The sequence below is a fragment of the Emydura macquarii genome, unplaced genomic scaffold (assembly GCF_026122565.2).
Source record: "Emydura macquarii macquarii isolate MOO-44397 ecotype Brisbane River unplaced genomic scaffold, CSIRO-AGI_Emac_v2 contig_729, whole genome shotgun sequence".
NCBI lineage: Eukaryota > Metazoa > Chordata > Testudines > Chelidae > Emydura > Emydura macquarii.
The window spans coordinates 1,544,790-1,564,435 of NW_027130866.1; the positions used below are offsets into that span (position 1 = coordinate 1,544,790).

General features: G+C 42.1%; 1 protein-coding gene across 15 annotated transcripts in view; it reads left to right on the forward strand.

Annotated features, from left to right (window-relative positions):
- The window catches only part of DLG1 (discs large MAGUK scaffold protein 1), a 302,234-nt gene that overhangs the window by 175,121 nt on the left and 107,467 nt on the right, over positions 1–19,646 (forward strand). For 8 of the 15 annotated variants that reach the window (XM_067542838.1, XM_067542842.1, XM_067542840.1 and 5 more), the window contains 2 exons: positions 13,498–13,667; positions 14,464–14,603. In XM_067542838.1, coding sequence (XP_067398939.1) covers positions 13,498–13,667; positions 14,464–14,603 — 310 coding nt within the window. The remainder of the gene's footprint in view (positions 1–13,497; positions 13,668–14,463; positions 14,604–19,646) is intronic. The other 7 variants (XM_067542839.1, XM_067542841.1, XM_067542846.1 and 4 more) reach the window with 1 other exon arrangement.

Sequence of the window (19,646 nt, forward strand, 5' to 3'; positions counted from 1 at the left end):
AATGGCCCGCTTTGAGGTAAAAGGGCAGGCAGCCTGTAATCCTGATTGACAAATTTTGTATTTTTTTCACTTTTTATTTTGGCAGTGGTGTGCCAAGGTATTGAAGAAAATGTACCTCCTATTTTGATTTGTCTCTGTAGAAATGCTGATCACAATCTTGATTATGATGTCTGTCTTATGTGGCTTTTATTAGTGATGACAGAATATTATTTCTGCTACCTGGATCAACACCTGAATATTATAGTACCATTTTACAGTCTAATCTCATTCCCCAGACCAGTACTATGCTAGACCAAGCTCATTTGCATTCCTGGAAACATATTCCCTACTTTTATATTGTCTAAGATCCTATGAATATCAGTATTTTAGACTCTTTTTTAAAGATTTCCTTCTCCCTACTAAAATGTTGGGAGCAAACAGTGAGGGAAAGTATTTATTATAATGGACCATCAGCTCTGCTATGGTTAAAGTTTAAACCAGCTTTTTGTTTAAAGTTCAACTCTCTTGAGTGCTCTAAAATCCAAATAACTATTCAGATTGCCTTGAAATTTGGTGTGGCTCATGCGGGCACAGGATAGGGTTAGTGATCCAAATTTATGGTCATTAGATCAAGAGATTCCCAAGATACAGCCACTGAATTAAACAGCTTTTCTTAAGGTTGACATATTTTTCCAAACGTTTTCTTCCATACATTTTCAACATGTGTTTAGGTGAAGGGGATAAGCAGTCAGCTTTGAACCTGATCAACCCAGCCAGTGTCAGTTTGAGTCCCACCTAGGGCAGAAATCTGGAAAAGGTCTGAAGGCATCTTGCTAAAATCTGCCTCTGTCAGGCTGTGTGTTTGGTGGTTACTGTTTGGTTATTTTACTTTATTTTTTAAACTTTGAGTGAATGTAATCAAAATATTTTTGGGGAAAATTAGACATTTGAATGCTTGTTGGGCAGGGAGGAGGATTAGGGGTTATAGGAGTGGGAGGAGAAGGAGAAAGGTGTTTGGGGCAGCAGTCGGGAGGGAGGATTATTGGGAGCAGGTTAAATGGGGATGGGTGGTAGGGGAGGGAAGAAGGATGGGAGGCATAGGTGAGAGTTTGGGAATGGAGAGTGGGAGTGAAGTGGGACACAGAGGTGAGGTGAGTGACAGGATCACTGGGGGAGAATAGTGGCAGAGGGTTTGTTAGCCCTGCATTCTTCCTGCCCATGTGTGGTATGTCTGCCAGGATCAAGGGGGAGGGAGCTCCCTCGCTTGTGGGGTCTGTGTCAGTTGTCCCCCCCCCACACACCTTCATGTATGTGACAGGATCTTGTGTGTATGCCGGGATCGGAGGAGGGGCTTCAACTATATGGGTTTGCCCCCCACCATCATATCTTGTGAACCAGGTTCTTGGAGGGTCTGAGCCTTTCTGCCTCCCCCATTCATGTAAACTGGGATTTGAGGGGCCCTGTCCTTCTTGGGGTATCTGAGCACCTCTCTCTGCCCTTCAAATGAGCCAGTATCTAGGGAAGCCCTGCACCTCTGGTTGGAGAGCTGAGAACAGACATGCACCAGGAACTCACTGCTGAGACTGGGATGAGGCATTAAGAAGGGGCATGCATGATGCATATCACAGGTTCTGCAGCACTGGGTGGAGGGGATGGGAACACACGCTGCCATAAAAGGAACAGTTCACACATCTTGCAGCTGTTTCTGGTCATAATCATCTGCATGAGGTGTTCTCATTCAGTTGAGATCATCTCATTGAGATGAACAGGCATTTCCACATCTCTCTCTGAGTCTCCTATGCTGCAGATGGATGTGGCAAGCTATAGTTAAGGTTGGGAAGCCCTTCCCAGATCTCATATCACAATTACACTTCTACTAAGCTGCTCCAACTACTGCCTTCACCATTCAGTACTGCTACACCCAACAGAGTGAATGTACCTGGAGTGCATACAGATAATTTCCAGTGACTTGCCAGCTCCAGTGGGGAGCAGAGTTAAGGAAGCATTGGCATATACCTTAATTCTGTATTTCTTGATTTTTCAGGAGTTTGAATTTTGCTGAATTTGACCTTCTGGAAGGGCATGAGATAACTCTGGGCAACCTTAACTCTGCATTAATCGAGGTTTTTTGTCAGTGAATGATACTTACACAGTGTAGTTCTGCAGATAGAACTAATTTAGTTCCATTTTCTATTCACCATTTGGAATTCTTTACATCGCTTTCTAGCTGTATGCTTCTTATAGCAGTTAACTGAAATCTTAATGTTTATCTTTATAAACTAATTATCATTATGCATTACTAAATATTAGTTATCGGTGGTCTACTATCAGATTATCAGGTCATATCTATCTGTCCTGGGTCTGGTTTCATTAATGACTTAGATGATGGAGTGTAGAGTATGCTTATAAAATTTGGGAAGGACACCAACCTGGGAGGGGTTGCAAGTACTTTGAAGGACAGAATTAGAATTTTAAGTGACTGTGAGAAATTGGAGAATTGGTCTGAAATCAAGAAGATGAAATTCCATACAGAACTGTACAAAGTACTACACTTAGAAAGGAAATATCAAATATACAAATACAAAATGGAGAATATCTTGTTAGTACTGCAGACAAGGATCTGCAGGTAATAGAATCATAGAAATATAGGGCTGGAAACAACTTCAATAAGTCAAATCCAGCCCCTGCCTGTGGGAGGACCAAGTAAACCTAGACCATCCCTGACAGGTGTTTGTCCAGCCTGTTCTTCAAAACCTCCAGTGACAGGGATTCCATAACCTCCTTTAGTAACGTATTCCAGATTTTAACCGTCTTTACAGTTAGAAAGTTTTTCCTAATATCTGACCTAAACCTCCCTTGCTGCAGAGTAAGCTCATTACTATTTGTCCTACCTTCAGTGGACCTGGAGAACCATTGATCACCGACATCTTTGTAACAGCCCTTTACATATTTGAAGACAGTTGAAAAATCTCCCCTTGGTCGTCTTTTCTCAAGGCTAAACATGCCAGCTTTTCTTAACCTTTCCTCATAGGTCAGGTTTTCCAATCTTTGATCATTTGTGTTGCTCTCCTCTGGGCTCTCTCCAATTTGTCCAAATCTTACCTAAAGTGGGGCACCCAGAATTGGACACAGTATTGCAGCTGAGGCCTCAGCAGTGCCAACTAGAATGGAATAGTTAATGCCCGTGTCTTACATATAGCACTCTTGTTAATACATCCCAGAATGATATTAGCCTTTTTTGCAACTACATCAAACTGGCTCATTAAATTTGTGATCCTCTATAACCCCCAGATCCTTTTCAACAGTACTACCACTTAGACAGTTATTCTTCATTTTGTAGTTGTGCATATTATTTCTTTTCCTTCCCAAGTGAAGTAGTCTGCACTTGTCCTTGTTGAATTTCATCTTGTTGAATTCAGACTAGTTCTCCAGTTTGTCAAGATAGTTTTGAATTCTAATCCTGTTCTCAAAAGTACTTGCAACCTCTCCCAGCTGGATGTCATCTGCAGATTTTATAAGCATACTCTCCACTCCATTATCCAAATCATTAATGAAAATATTGACTAGTACCAGACGCACGACTGACCCCTGCAAGACCCTACTACATATGCCTTCCCAAGTAGACAGTGAATCATTGATAACTATTCTTTCAATATGGTCTTTCAACCAGTTGTGCACCCACCTTACAGTAATTTCATCTAGAGTACAGTTCCCTAGTTTGCATATGAGAATGTCATGTGGCATTTGGTCAAAAGCCTCACTAAAATCAAGATAAATCACATTTGCTCCTCATCCCCCTCTCCCCCAGTCAGTAATCCTGTCAAAGAAGGAAATTAGGTTGGTTTGGTGTGATTTGTTCTTGAGAAATCCATGTTGGCTATAATGTAGACCTGTTATCCTCCAGGTGCTTACAAATTGATTGATTGATAATTTGTGCCAGTATCTTTCTGGTGTCAAGGTTAGGTTGACTGGTCTGTGATTCTCTGGGTCCTCTTGGTTCCCCTTTGTGAAGAGGGGTGGTATGTTTGCTCTTATTCAGTTTTCTGGAACCTCCAGGAGTTCTACAGGAATTTTCAAACATAATTGCTAATGGTTCCGAGATTGCTTCAGCATGTTCCTTAAGTACCCTAGGATGAATTTCATCAGTCCCTGCCAACTTGAATGAATCTAACTTACCTAAATATACTTTAACCTGTTCTTTCTCCATTTTGGCTTGCATTTCTTCCCCCCTTGTTAATATTAATTGTGTTGCCTATTTTGTTTCAATCTTCAATAAAAAACTTAATGGCGACCAAATATTCATTCAACTCCTTAGGTTTCTTGATGTTTTAGCTCTTCTTCCCTGGTAAATCCAGGGACTTATACTTTCCTGTGTCTTTCTCAATTTCCTAATGTATTTAAAGAACCTGTTCTTATTGCCTTTTGTGTCCCTTGCTTACATGCTTATAATATTATTTTTTATGCTTCCTTAGCAATTTGACCATGTTTCCACTTTCTGTAGGATTTCTTTTTGATTTTCAGGCTATTAAAGTGCTCCTCATGGATCCATATTGGTAACTTACTGTTCTTCCTTTCTTTCCCTAATATCGGGCTGGCTTGCCGTTAAGTCTTTAATTGTCTCCTTGTCAACTCTCCTGAACTTTTTTCCCCTTAGATTTTCTTCCCATAGGCCCTTGTCCACCAGTTCTCAGAATTTGTTAAAGTCTGCTTTTTTGACGTCCCTTGTTCTTATTCTGCTGCTCTCACTCCTTCCTTTGCTTAGAATCATGAAATCTGTCATTTCATGATCACATTCACCTAAATTGCCTTCCGCTTTCAGATTCATAAACAATTCTTCCCTGTTGGTCAGAATCAAATCTAAAATGGTTGTTGTCCTGTCTACTTCCTCCAGTTTCTGAGCAAAAAGTTGTCCCCAATACTTTCTAAGAACTTAGTGGAAATGTTGTGTTTTGCCATATTCCTTTTCCAATAGATGTCTGGTTAGTTTAAGTCCCCCATTACTACTAGGTCTTATGTTTTGGTTATTTCTGTAACTTGTTATAGAAAGGCCTCATCTACCACCTCTTCTTGATTTGGTGGTCTATGGTAGATGCCTACCATAACATTACCTCTATTTTTTACCTTTTATCCACAGACTCTCAACTGGTCTGCCTCCCATCTACTTCTGGACCTTAGAACAAGTGTATATACTCATGATCTATTATGCAACACCTTCTCCCTTTTTACCCTGCTTCTCCTTCCTGAACAGGCTATAGCTCTCTATGCCAATATTCCAGTCATGAGACGTATCCCACCAAATCTCTGTGATGCCGATTTAAGTCATAATTTGGCTTGTATACTAATACTTCCAGTTCTTCCTGCTTCTTTCCCATACTCCTTGCATTTGTGCGATCACAAATTGAATGAATCAGCAGTGTAATGCAGTTTGTGGCAAATGGCTGGCCTCACCCTAGTGGGTCTCATGTTTTTTGCCTCTCGTAGTGGGCCAGGGTGTCACCAGCTATCCCGGCTCCCTAGGAGTTAGTGATCTGGGCCCATCCGCTCCTCCGGGTCCCAGCCCAGGGGCCCTATGAGTAGCAGCTATGTGCTGCTGGCACCGTACTCTCAGCTGCAGTCTTTTCCCTTGGGCCAATCTCCCCCCCCTCTGTCCTTCTGGCTTCTTGGACCTGCTATCTTCCTCAGCACTCCCTTCGGCTCCTCCACACACACTGTACTCCTTCCTGCTCCTTCACACAACTCTGTACTCCTGAACACAGCACGGCACTCCTGCTCCTCCAACTCACGAGCTGTCTGTCTGGAGCAGAGGGTTTTTATCAAGACCTGACTGGGCCTTAATTGACCTCAGCTGCTCCTAATTGCCCCCTAATGACTTCTAGCTAGTCTGCAGGGAACAGAGCCCTGAGCATTCTGGGGCTTACATACCTCCTTTGGAGCACTGTCTGGGGTTCTCTGCTCGGTGTCCCCTTCCGGTTCCCTCCCTTTGACCCTCACTCCCCTTCCTCTTTTTTCATTTGTTGTCCCACAAAATTTGTTGAGTCCTGGGTCTGGTGGCTCCTCCCCTTAGGCTGGGGGAGGTGCCTTTAGTAATGGGCAGGCACCCCTTCGCTTTCCCTCCCCCCCCCCTGCACTCAAATAGTAGCACTCTCCTACTGCCCTCTCCCTTGCTATATTGCAAGTTGTAAAAAAGGTTTTTATAATTCTGGCATGTATTAACAGGAAACTAATATGTAAGACATCAGGAGTTATTGTTCCACTCTGCTCAGCACTGGTGAGGCCTCAGCTCATGTATTTTGTCCACTTTTGTGTGCCACACTTTGAGAGATGTGGACAAATCGGTGAAAACCCAGAGTACAGCCACAAAAATGATAAAAGATTTAGAAAACATGACTTCTGAGGAACAGTTAAAAAAAAAAAAAAAAGTTGGCACATTTAGTCTTGAGAAAAGAATACTGAGGGGGCACCTGATCACTGTCTTCATATATGTTAAAAGCTGTCATAAAGAGAATGGTGATCCTTCTCCATATCCACTGAAGGTAGAATAAGAAGTAACGGGCTTAGTCTGCAGCAAGGGAGGTTTAGGTTAGATATTAGGAAAAACATTGTAACTATGAAGATAGTTAAGCACTGGAATATGAAGAAGTTTGGATAAACATCTATCAGGTATAGTTTAGGTTTACTTGGTTCTACCTCAACACGGGGCGGGGGTTGGACTAGTGATTCTATGATTATTTCAGTAGCTCACCTTTTCTAGAATTCAGTTTTAACTATTACATGTTTCCTTGCAAAGTAGTCTAATATCTTCTTGCTCTAGTAGTAAAAACAGTAAAATAGTAAAAACACTCATCTGATCATGCAAACAAGATTTGATCAAATCCTTTGGACAGTTTTGGCAGGTTTCCTAATAAATTAATATTTGTTGTGTAGTCCAGGTTCATCTGTATGGTTATTCACCATCTTCCATATCAGCGAATTTTAATGATGCAATATTTAAAAGTGAAAGGAAAAATAACTCTGATAAGTGATTCATCAGTAAAGGAAAGACTTAGTTTTCAGGTACTTCATTATATCTACTCAAAATGTTGGCACATTGTTAGGTAGTATTCACTGATTTATTTAGAATTGTGCTAACAGTATTTTGAAATGAATGATTTTTCTAAAGATCTTTATGAAGATGTCAATCCTGAACAGTCTCATGAATTTGCCTGCATTACTGTGTAAAACAAAAATCTGTTTTAAGATAAACTTGTGTTCCTTCTAGTATATTGATAGAGCTATTTCTGGAATTTACGCTGCACATTATTATTTATTTATTTTTATCCTCATGGCATGTAGGTGCCCCAGTCAAGGACCAGGACCCCATTGTCAGAACAAAAAGGACAGTTACTTTCCCCAAAGAGCTTACAATCTAATTATAAGACAAGAGACAACAGATGGATACAGCCACACCAGTAGGGGAGAACAAGTTAACAATGAGAAAATTCTGGTCATATGCTGTGGTCTGAGCACATAAACATCGTAATTGTTGTCACACTCTTTGTAGGATTTATGACACAGAGTTTTAAGGAGAAATTTGAAGGAAGTTCTCTGGCCCTTGAGTCTAGAAAGTCTCAGTACAGTCCATCTGGGTCTGTTCAGTGTCCATGTAACTCGGGCTGCCCTTTGTCCCCAATCCAGAAGCCACCTCCTTCCAGCTGACCATTCTATATCACCTTCCCCAACAGTCCCTCCTCTGTCCTTTGTCTTTGGTCCCAGCAAACAGATCACCTGGGCCCTCTCTCTTCTGTCTTTTGTTTCCCCACTGGCCAAAACCAGCTAGGTAGATCACTAGGGTCCTCTCTCCTCAGCCTTTTGTTCTCCCAGTGGCCAAAACTGGCTGGCTTTCAAGATGCAGTGGGCCTCCTGGTCATCAGTTACTAGGATACTCCTTGTCCAGGCCATTGTCTGGAGTCCAGGCTGCTGGGTGAGGTCACACCTGGTTCTCTACAACAAACACCCTCTCACACCACTTGGTTAAACATGCAGCACATAGGGAAAACAGACACACACACAGTATTCATGCATACCATTAAGAAAATCCCGCACTTCGTCACAGATAGTAATTGAATTCATTTTCGCAGATGAGATTACCCAGGGATAAGGTATAGAAGGAGATGGGGATGAAGAGAGTTCCCACAGAAAGTTGGACAGGGGATGAGGAGGGTCCTCTGAAAGATATGCTGAAGGAGAGAGGGGTAAATTGATTAAGGGTGGAGGTGATCCAAGCATGGAGAGAATCAACAACTGTATCAATAGAAGAGCAGGAAGAGAGGAGAGGGCTGAGAGCAGATGAGAAGTCATCAATGCTGATAGACTGGAAGTCACAGAAAAACTGAGTGACAGGGCATGAGTGCGGGCTAAGTGATTTTGAAAGAGAGACCGGGTGATGGTCAGAAGGAGGAAACTCAGTAACAGAGAGATCAGAGGGGAAACAGTGCTTGGACAAGACCAAGTCAAGTGAGTGGACCTTTTGGTGAATGGGAGAGTTGAACCAGGACTGCAGGTTGAATGAAGAGGTGAGGATGAGGAAATGTAAGCTTAAGGGGTCAGTGAGTCAGCATGGAAGTTGAAGTCACCAAGGATGAGTGTGGGAGACTGAGCAAAGGAAGAGAGCCAAGAGTCAAAATCAGAGAAGAAAGCTTATGGGAAGGAGTTGCATAGATGGTAGCTGAGAGCAGCATGGAGGAAGAGAGGAGAGTGAGATGCAGTGCTGTTCAAAAAAGTAGAAAATGGGCAGGGAAGGGGAGGGGTGGAGTTAGAAGCATCAGAAAGAGAGAGAAGCCCACGGTCAGATCCTTGGTGGGGTGTATCAGAGAGGGCAGCTGCAGATGCCCTATCAGATGAAAGAATCCAGGTCTCTGGGAGCCAGAAGCTGGAGGGAGGTGGATGAGATCTTTTGGGAAGTTTAGGAAGGGAAGGAGAGGGATGGCCATGTGTTTAGGAATGGTGGCTCCAGAGGGGCTAAGGTGGTGGCAGGGATTGGTGTGAGAGAGAGGGCCACGGTTGGGGTAAATGTCAGAGGTGAGGAATAGACAGAGTAGGGTGTGGATGTGGGTTCTAGATTTTGTGCTGTTGGGAGGAAGATGGAGATTAGGATGTGGAGGGGAAGAAGAGTGATTGGAGCTGGTGGGAGCTGAAGAGGGGTAAGGAGGGGAAATGGAGCCAGTGGGGGAAGGAAGGATGAAGAAGACATGCTGTGATGCAAAAGGAGGGGTGTGATGAGAGCTATGGGTGAGTGGCGTAGGGACACAGGTATGTAGATGTATGTATACATGCACACACAAACACGTTTGAAAAATGCTGTGAAGGTAGGCTTGCAGAAACCTCCCCTGAAGTAGCTGGAGTGCATTGCATCTCTGTACCTAAGGGGCAAGGCAGATACAGCTGATCTGTGCCATTAAAGGGATCTGGGTTGTAGGGGCACTGCAGGACAGCAGCAGGTTGCTGTTATAGAATCTTAATACACTTCATTCAGGGCCCCATGTTAGCCTGTTGACTGCTGTACAGCTTATTTGTGCCAGAATTTGCTGGCAGTCAAAGCAGGCATAGCAGGCACGTCTAGACATTATTTTAGTGGAATATCAGTGGAGCACCAGCAGCATATTAAATGGACTGCAAAGCCGTCAGTGACATAATAAACCTGCCTAAAGCAGGAAGCCAATATTTCATGGCAGAAGATAAACTCTTTCCTTTAAATGCTGACCATGGTTTTTTTGTACATAAACAGTACTTTGTGCAATCTTTTGATTTAAAATGTATTTAAAGTGAGGCTGTTTCTTCAGGTGATGGTTCTTATGTGTGTTCCACACACGGGTGCACATGCACACTGTGTGCCTGAGTCCAGAAGTGTTACTTAGCAGTGTCCATTGACCCGTGGGTGCATCCCCTCATGCTCCCAGCCAATAATAGATTTGACGGCTCACCAGCTCCATCTTACTGTCACAGGCAGTTATATACTGGAGATCATCCATCATAGATACTGCATAGAGTTCCTCTAGTTTTTGCCTCATTGCCCCTCACCCCAGACTTCCCCTGGGGACCCTTCCCATCAATGCATTCTCCATCAAGAAGCAGATGCTGTGCTCCTAAGGGGGGTCATAGAGCTTGTCCCACATCACTGCAGCGGATGTGGCTTTTGCTCATCGTACTTCCTCATCCCAAAAAAGGGAGGAGGGCATCACCCTATTCTAGATCTTCTGCTTCTTTATCAGAAAATCCAAATTCCATATGGTAACACTGGCATCGATTATCCCATCCTTCCCCTGGGAGCCTGGTTCACATCTGTTGACATGAAGAATGCTTCCTTCTATATAGATGTCCACCCAGCACACCGTAAGTTTCTCCTTTTGCAGTGGGACACCATCATTGCCATTTTCAGGTCCTTCCATTCAGTGTAGCAATGGCTCCACAAGTATTCAAGAAGGTCTTCACTGTGGTAGTGGCCCAAGTGTTCTGCTTTGGATACTCAGTATACCCCTACCTTGATGACTGGCTGCTCGTAGGGCTCTTGCCCCAGGAAGTTACCTCCACAAACTTCACCCTTTGCATGCTGTTGGCATCACTTGGAGGACAAGTCGATGTTGATTCCTACGCAAATGATGCAGTTTATCGGGGCGTGTCTCAACTCTGTCATGGCAAGGGCTTTCCTCTCAGTGGACTGCTTCACAGCACTGATGTCCGTCGTCATGGATCTGCATTGCAGGCCCAGTGCCACAGTCCACCACTGACTGTCTCCTCAGCAACATGGCTGCATGCACCAGTGTGACACCGCATGCACATCTCCATATGTGTTGCCTCTAAGCATGGTTCCTTTTCATCTACAGATCCAGCCTGGACCATATACAAACCAGAGTCCTCATGCCTCAGACCATGCTGGCCTCTCTCACATGGTGGACCTGATCCTTCCAACGTCTTAATCGGCACCCTCTTTAGCCCTCTCACACCACAGGTCACCAGCACAACAGATGCTTCCTTCATGGGTTGAGGAGCCCACCAAGACCGCCACACGGCCCAGGGTGTGTGGACATCATGGGAGGCCAGGATGCACATAAATGTGTTAGAGCTGCGTGTGGGCCGTTTAGTGTGCCGGACTTTTCTCCTGCTTATTTGATCTCTCCATGTTCAACTCCTCTCCGACAATATCGTGGCAGTCATGTACATCAGCAAGCGTGGCGGCACTAAGTCTCCCTCTCTCTGCTCTGAGTCCATTCACCTCTGAACTGGTGCATCAAAAACAATGCAACACTTCAAGCTATGTGCCTTTATGTCAATTACAAGTGGGAGCTACATAACACCGTGCTACGGTACCTATTCAAGAACTGGGGCACCCCTTGGTGGGACCTCTTTGCCATTCATGAGAACAGGAAGTTGTCCCTCTATTGTTCCAGAGGAGCAGTCGGGAAGAAATAGTCGAGTAATGCTCTCCTCTTCCCCTGGACAGGAGACCTCTGCTACACCTTCCCTCCCATTTCCCTCCTCCTGGAAGAAATCGGCAAGATTCCCCAGGACAGCATGATCCTCATAGCCCCATTCTAGCCCCATCAGTTCTGATTCATGGGTTATGGTTGGCAACATGCTCCCTCTCCCATCTCTCAATGAAAGTGGCATTCCTCGTAGCCATAACTTCAGCCAGATGGATCAGTGACATAGGAGCCATGATGGCAGATTTCCCCTATACTATATTCCACAAGGAGAAGTGTCTCTTTGGCTCCATCCTAAATTCCTCCCAAAAGTTGTGTGGGAATTTCACCTGAACCAGTGCATCCACCTCCTTGTTTTCTGCCCCAAACCACACACCTCCCCTCCAACAGAGTCCTACACTCCCTGAATGTTCGTCATGCACTGGCTTTCTACCTTCAAGATACTAGACTGTGGTGGGGTGTCTGCTATGCACTTGCCAGGAAGGGGTTAAGAGGGCCTTGGAGAAGCAGCCAGTGGGAAGTTGCTGTGGGATAGCCAATCAGGGCCCAGGAGCCCAGTATAGAAGGGAGTTGCCAAGCAGAACAGAGTCAGTCAATCTCAGGAGCTGGAGGAGGGAAGGCTGGCTGCCCTGCAGGCAGAAGGAGTTCAGTACCTGGGATAGAGCAGTGGCTAACTGTGGGTGCTCAGCAGAGCAGATGCCCTAATACAAGGGTGGAAGAGATACTGGGGCTGCAGGGAAGTGGCCCAGGGAAGTCTGTTGAGGAATTGGGGGAGAGGTGGTGAAAGCTGGTCATACATAGGGTCCCTGGGCTGGGACCCAGAGTAGTGGGCAGGCCCGGGTCCCTCACTGCCTCCCCCAGGCTGCTGTTGGAGTGGTGGTAGACTACAGTGGCCACTGAAGTAAGTGGTGGAACCAGGACTGCAGAATCCCCCAGTAGGAGAGTGGGGACATGGATTGTGGCTTGACTGGAGGCATGGGTCAGGAAGAGGATGCGGCGGGTCCTGACGGCGGCGAGAAGGACTACCGGTGAACCCCCGAGGAAGTGTGACAGAGCATACGCACGGATGTGGGCGGCTTCTTGAGCTATTCCCCAGGTCACCAGCAGGAGGTGCCAATCCGGCGGTGAGTGAGTGTTGTGAGTCCATCACATAGATCCTTTCGCATATTGCCAAAGCTCTTTTTTGCCATTGCTGAAAAGTCCAAGGGTCAAGCCCTCTCCTCCCAACGAATTTCCTAATGGGTCTTGGGAATGCTACAGCCAGTCTGGCATACCCACACCTTATTGAATCACGGCTCACTCTACGCAAGCGCAAGCTGCCACATTGGCTTCACTAGTGGATGTGCCCTGGCATGACATTTATCATGCAGCCACCTGGTGCTCCATCCACAGCTTCACAATGCACTATGCCATTGCACAAGCGGCAGATACAGACAGCGATCGGCCAGGCTGTACAGAGACTGCGCTTCCATTATCATCCTCATGCCCACCTCTGCACCAATCATTGCTCGTGAGTCACCCACATGTGGAATACACACAGGGACCATCATTCGAAGAAGAGGAGATTATTTACCTGAAAGTGAGGGTTCTTCGAGATGTGTGGTCCCCTATCTGTAGTCCATCCCTTAGGAGGAGACTGAAGAGGCATCGACCTACTATACTACCTATACTACCTATTATACCCTTGGCTGGGAGCACAAAGGCACGCATGTGCATGTCAGTGGACACTGCTAAGAAACAGTTTCAGATTCAGGCACATCTATGTGTGGAATACAGATAGGGACCATGCATCTCGAGGAGCCTCCTGTTACAGGTAAGTAACTTTTATCAGAAGATGGTTTGATCTTTAGTTGTAAACACAATATTCTATTAAAATCATTTATTTCCTTCTTAATTAGACTTACTTACATTGCATTGTCAGTAATGATTTTTAATCCACATTTTCAACAAATATATGATACATTGTATTGTGTACAATTGTATTGATTGACAGTGTCATCTGGTTAAAATGCTATTGGATGCCTATAATACCTCAACTAAATGCAAGCATTGGTGTCCTTAGGGTTAACGATTGTATATTACGAGTAAATGAAGTTGATGTTCATGATGTGACACACAGCAAAGCAGTTGAAGCATTAAAGGAGGCAGGATCCATTGTGCGGTTGTATGTCAAAAGAAGAAAACCAGTCACAGAAAAAATAATGGAGATAAAGCTTGTGAAGGGGCCTAAAGGTATGTGGCACATATAAAGCTTCTGTTACACAAAAAAGGTCCTAAAGTTGCCAGTAGGTTGCAGGCCATTATTTCTTTGTGAGTACACAAAAAAGTATATTAGTCCACATTACTAATGGAACATTTGAGGATGGGCAACATCAGAATAATGCAAATGAAGATGGATACATTTTAAGTGCAGTAGTAAAACCATTAATGGTTCTGGCAAACACATTTCCTTCCTCACGTAGCATGCATAATATTTTTCTTTTAAATACAAGCAATTTGTGTAGAGATAAATCATTTCATTGATAATATAGTTATTTTAAAGAAGAATACATCATTCATAGCATTGGAATAAACTTTTCATATGAAATCACTGGATATTTCTTCAAATGTGAAAAAACTACTTAGAGAAACTATTCTACTTGTTTCCATACTTAGATGATGCAACATTACAAAACTATTCTTTAAAGTGGTAGAATTGGGTAATCATTACAATTACTGTAGTGAAGCTGTGTGCATCTTTCACAAGTGGTTGCAATTGAGTGACTCACCTACCCTTCTCTGTAAATGTTGCTTCTCCATCAAAAATTAAATCTTTTTTATGGGGAATTCTCTGATCAATTTAGTATATTTAAAAGACATCAGTTACTGTTGTATCAGCTGTACTATAACTGCTCAATAGCCCATGTCCTGTTAAATTACAATTCTCTCTATAGCACCATAGCTGCATATGACACTATTATATTGTAATTAACATCATATTAAAATGAAAAGTTTAAAAGATCTCTGGAAGAAGCACTTTATTTTCAAGCAGGTCTCGGGTTCAGCATAGCTGGTGGTGTTGGAAATCAGCATATTCCTGGTGACAACAGTATCTATGTAACCAAAATTATTGAAGGAGGTGCAGCACATAAAGATGGCAAACTTCAGATTGGAGACAAACTTCTAGCTGTAAGTAAAGGCTGTACTTTCCCTTTTGTGCATACTACTTATTGGTACATACAAAGTGATGCCACAGTTCAACTAAATGTTAAGGCAGCTGTTCATAGGGCATCATACATACGGTTTCTAGAACTTAGTACAAATTGATTCTTACCAAGAAACATAAATATTAAAATGAAGTCTCCATCTTCAGTGCCTCTTAATTCAGAAAATCTCTGAAATCTCAAACTGGATTAAATATTCTATGTAAAAAAAGATCCTATAGCAATCAATGTGCTTCATTTCTGGGGTTTGCCATTAGGTCTCTAGAGATGCAGGGCAATTCTGACATTTAAAATGGCCTTTGGTAACACTCCCATCTACTGCCCTAAAAATCCCTCTATGGTAGGAACCAGTTACTTTCTGCATACCAGTAACTAGCGATGGCTGATTTGGAATTAGCTGTATCTTCTTACATTGGTTTAAAAAGTCCACTGCTATTCATTAGTGGTTTGTTTAGTTTGTTTGCTTCTCAAAGCAAATGCTTCAAAGCTGACTTCAGTGTGTAGGAAAGAAACATAATTTTCAGCTCTCCCAGATCTTACCAGTAATCCTACGATGTTCAGAGCATGCTTTAGTGGTCTCAGTATGAGACTAGGAGACAGGTTCTAATTCCAGCTCTCCTGGCCAGACTACTACCCCTGCTCACACTGAATAGTAACAAAACTATTCATAGGCTAAAGTGATCCTTGCTATAAGAGTAAGACTCTAACCCTTATTCTTTATGCTGGGTCCCATCAATAAAAATGGGGAATTATAAACTACCTGAAAGGGTTTTTCATGGGTTGGTTAATGTTTGTAAAGTGACTTGAAGGTCAAAAGCACTATGTACATTTTGCTTTTATTAATATTTATCAACTATGTTGGGCTTCCGTCTTCAAATTATTTTATAAACAATTATTATTTGGGGGATGAGGAATCTGGATTAAGGGGGTGGGCTGGCAGCAGAGAGAGAACTAGTTTCCACAGTGGTATTACTGTTGCATGGACCTCCTCTGTGCTCTGGATTCCTCCATTATGGAGGTCTCCAGGTTTTCTTAGCAGCACACTTTTGTTGCAGTGCAACTGTGTGGGGCAGGGAAGAAATCCAAAGACAGTAAGGCAGCACAGGACATGCATGCTGATGGCTGTGTCTCCAACACTACTTTGAGGATTCATGGAGCTCAGTAGGTCCAAACTCCTACTCTGCAGAGCTATTTCTCACTTGAGTGCAACCTCAGAGTTTCATTCCCAGGATTCACTTATTTGAGGTTATGACACCCATTTCATTTGAGTATCAAATGTGATGTTCTGTGCACTGAATAAACATTTTAAACATAAGTATTTTAATGTATTACAGTTGTGCCTTAACCAGGATCAGGGACCCCATTATGCTTGGGTTTGTACAGAGACAAAGTAAGAGACTGCCCCAGCCCCAAAGAGCTTACAGTCTAATTAAGAGACAACAAATAGGTTTAAAAAGTAATTGAGGAGCAGAGGAATGAGAACAAGGATAACAATGACAACATGCTCTTATATAGGCTAAATGAATAAGAAATCCCCACTGACCATCTGTCTAGGCAATATCAGAGATAAATTATCTTACTTGCAGTATTTTGAATGGACTTGAGGGGAGTGAGGTACCTATATGGTATAAATCATATCTAACCTGCCTGGTGAATTAATGTTTCATAGGGATATGTACTCTATCTAAGCTCTTTACACCTGCAATTTGTGATACGGATTTTTGGTTAAAAAATATAACACTTTTATTGAATGGGTAGTCCCAAAATCAGTTTTTTGACGTCAACCAAGAGACTTGTAAAATATGTCCTCTATTGTGTTGACATACTCTGCTAAATGTAATGAAGCTGATTTTAGTCTCTAATCTGAGGAACAATATCCAAATCTTGCAGAACATAGCTTTAAAACTCTCTCAATATTATACTACTCAATGACAGATACATTATAAAATTACATCTATTGAATAAAAATAGTAGGAGTTAAAATAGCTGTTTTCAAAAATTGTAACATCAATACAAAGTGGTTTGATGATCCTAAGAAATTGACTTGCTTAATAAGAAAACATGGTTAATAGACAGAAAATGTACCATGGTGCTTTAAAACTGTTAGGTGCTCTATGAATAACAGTATTCAAAAGATACAGTAAACATTTTTGATGTCATGTACAAGTAAACTAAATAATTACATAAGCAACAGAAAAAGTCTGCTTCTTTTTGTTTTACTTCTTGTTTTCTGCTGAATGGAATATATGAAGCTAGAGAGTCTGTAGTGTTAACATGATCCTATTACTGTACAACATTAAGAATTTTAAACAAAGTTTGGGGTTTCAAGAACAGAGACTTGGCCTACTTCGCACCATGGCAAACACCATTAAAATTCCTTAATCTTTTATTAAAGATACTATTAAAAAGAGTAAAAACAGTTATAGCATTTGAAATATAAAGTATTAAGGCATTCATTTTAACATGGAATAGCCCATCCGCTGCTTGTTTTGTTCACCAGTTAGTCCACACTTCTCTTGTTTTACCAGGCATGGTCTTAACACAGTCTTTGAGTGATATCAGTAGGCCTTTCTGTTTGGATTAATTCAGTTCTTCTGTCTGCCTTTTGTATTTTTTCCCATCAACATTTGTTGTTATAGGTTATTGTGGGATTTCATGAACTTTCACTCACTTCTTGCAGCTCACAGTTTAGGTCAATTTGAAGACTCATTATTACAACAGTTCTCCCTGTTACAGTATGGGCTCCTTTAGATTACATGAATCTCAAGTTATTTTAAGGGTCAATTCTCAAAAATAGTTTTACTACTACCTGCATGTAGAATCTCCACAGGTCATTTTGGCTCTTCAGGCACAGACAAAATTTTAAATGGGCCTTCAGCGTTTGCAAGATACTATATTGGATATTCTATACTGCCCAACACTTCCAAAATGGAATGAAATGCTGATTCTACCCAGCACAAGTTTTGTTTGTCTGTCCCCTGACATTAGGTGTGGAAAGCCATATGTTCCAGACCTTTTCCATTTCCCCCTTCAATTCCAGTTGGGTGGGGGAGAGGAGAGAGAGAGTCTTTGCCAAGAGAGTCCTTAAAGCTAAGCTATGTCTATATTTAGTACATTGTTCAGCTCCTGGGGAAGTCCATGGGAGTATGTCAGTATTTTTGAAAATCAGGCCATTTATGGTGATGCATATATGGATTTAGGAGTCTAATTCTATTTTTTAAAACCTTTCCCTTGCATTTATGGGTCCTGTTGACTGATGTCTGGAGTAGTTGTTCAGATGGCCGTCATAAAGCAGTGTAAAGGCACAAAGGCCTGAAAATGGTTAATTAAAAATGTCTTTCAACTAAAACATAGTGTGTCAAACCCTATAATATTTTTTAAAGGTTCAAATTTTTTAAATATATTTTTAAAAGGTTATTTGTGAAGTTACTACACAGAAGACAGTTTGGTCTCCTTCCTCAGTCCATAGTTACACAAAGGAGTGTTCCTACAAATGAGGAAGTGTGGCATTCAAAATTAAAGCTGGAGGAGGAGAAGTTCAGCTTATTTGTATTATTTAGTGGGTTCTTTCAATAAGGCTGAGTTTTTTTTCTGAATAGTGGAAAAGCTGAAAATAAATATTGAAATAAAATATGGTTATCATAAAAATGAATGTGTGAAAATGGCACTTGCTTATTCATAATTTCTGATTCCTGTGTGTATTCAAGTCATTTCTGCTCACCTTTTTATTACTGACAATTTTTTTTATTAGTGTTAGCACTCAGAGAATGTGAGGTGGGTTGTATTCAGGTTTGTGTCTCAATAGACTTGTTATCTAAGTTCCAATTGCAGGGACAAATTCTGTCCTGATTTACAACTGTGGAACTTCACTGAAGACACTGGACCTATTCTACTCCCAAACATGACTGTAACTTGAAAATAATTGTTAACTTCTTACTCTGAATTTATGGTGTCATAATTCACAGCAGTATTTGGAGAGTTAGGGTTACACTTTGCTCACTCTGTTTAGTTTGTCACTCCATTTTATAAATTATACAACAGAAATGGAAAATGTTCAGACACATCAAAATGAGTTATTTAAAACATAGAAAATATCCATATGTGAGGAGATTAAAAAGGTTAGGCCTACTTAATTCAGAGTTGCTGTATAAAAACCAGGATGGATGAATAAGAGGAAATATGATAAAGGTTTTGTGAAGACTGTACAGAGACCAGACATTGTGCTTAGTAGTTTGCATGTCATAAAAGATTAACACAACTATATTGAATGCGGTACTGCTCCATTTTTATAAAAGACCATGTATGTCAAGCAGTTGATTCTTGTCAGTCCCTTGAGCAGTCACTTCAGACTTTAATTGTATATAAAATTAGGGTATTGAGATTATTTGTGTGCTCCTCCTTACTCTTTCTCATAATACAGGAACAAGGGGATACCCAATTAAATTAAGAGCACTGGAAATATCTTTTTCCACAATCTGGAATTAACTACTGCAAGATATTGAGTCAAAGACTTGGTAGTAGTAGTCAGAAAAGTATTAGATATTTATGACTATTAACTGTAGTTAGCAGTAGTTAGTCTCATGATCAGGTCACAAACCAGAACTAAGGGTATGTCTACACTGATGGCAGCAAAGTCGCAGCCATCAGATCGACCTATTTGGATTGACTGAGTGGTCAGTGAAGACCCGCTCAATCGATTCAGAAGTTGACGCAGTAGAACCACCCCCTCAAGTAACGTAGTGCTGCGTCGACAGTAACGTGGTTCCTATCAGCGCAGTGCAGTGAAGATGCCATGCAGAAGAGAAGCACAGCAGTTGATGGGAGTTATGCAAGCTACTCTGCATAGCTTGTGTAACTCCTATCGACTGCTGCTGAATCGCCCAGTAAGTGTAGACCAGGACTAAGTGTTTGGGATTAGGCAGAACCTTTCCCCCATAGGCATGCATTACAATATTATCCTCTGTGGAGGTTTCACATAATCTTCTGGAGCATCTAGTGTTGGACCATG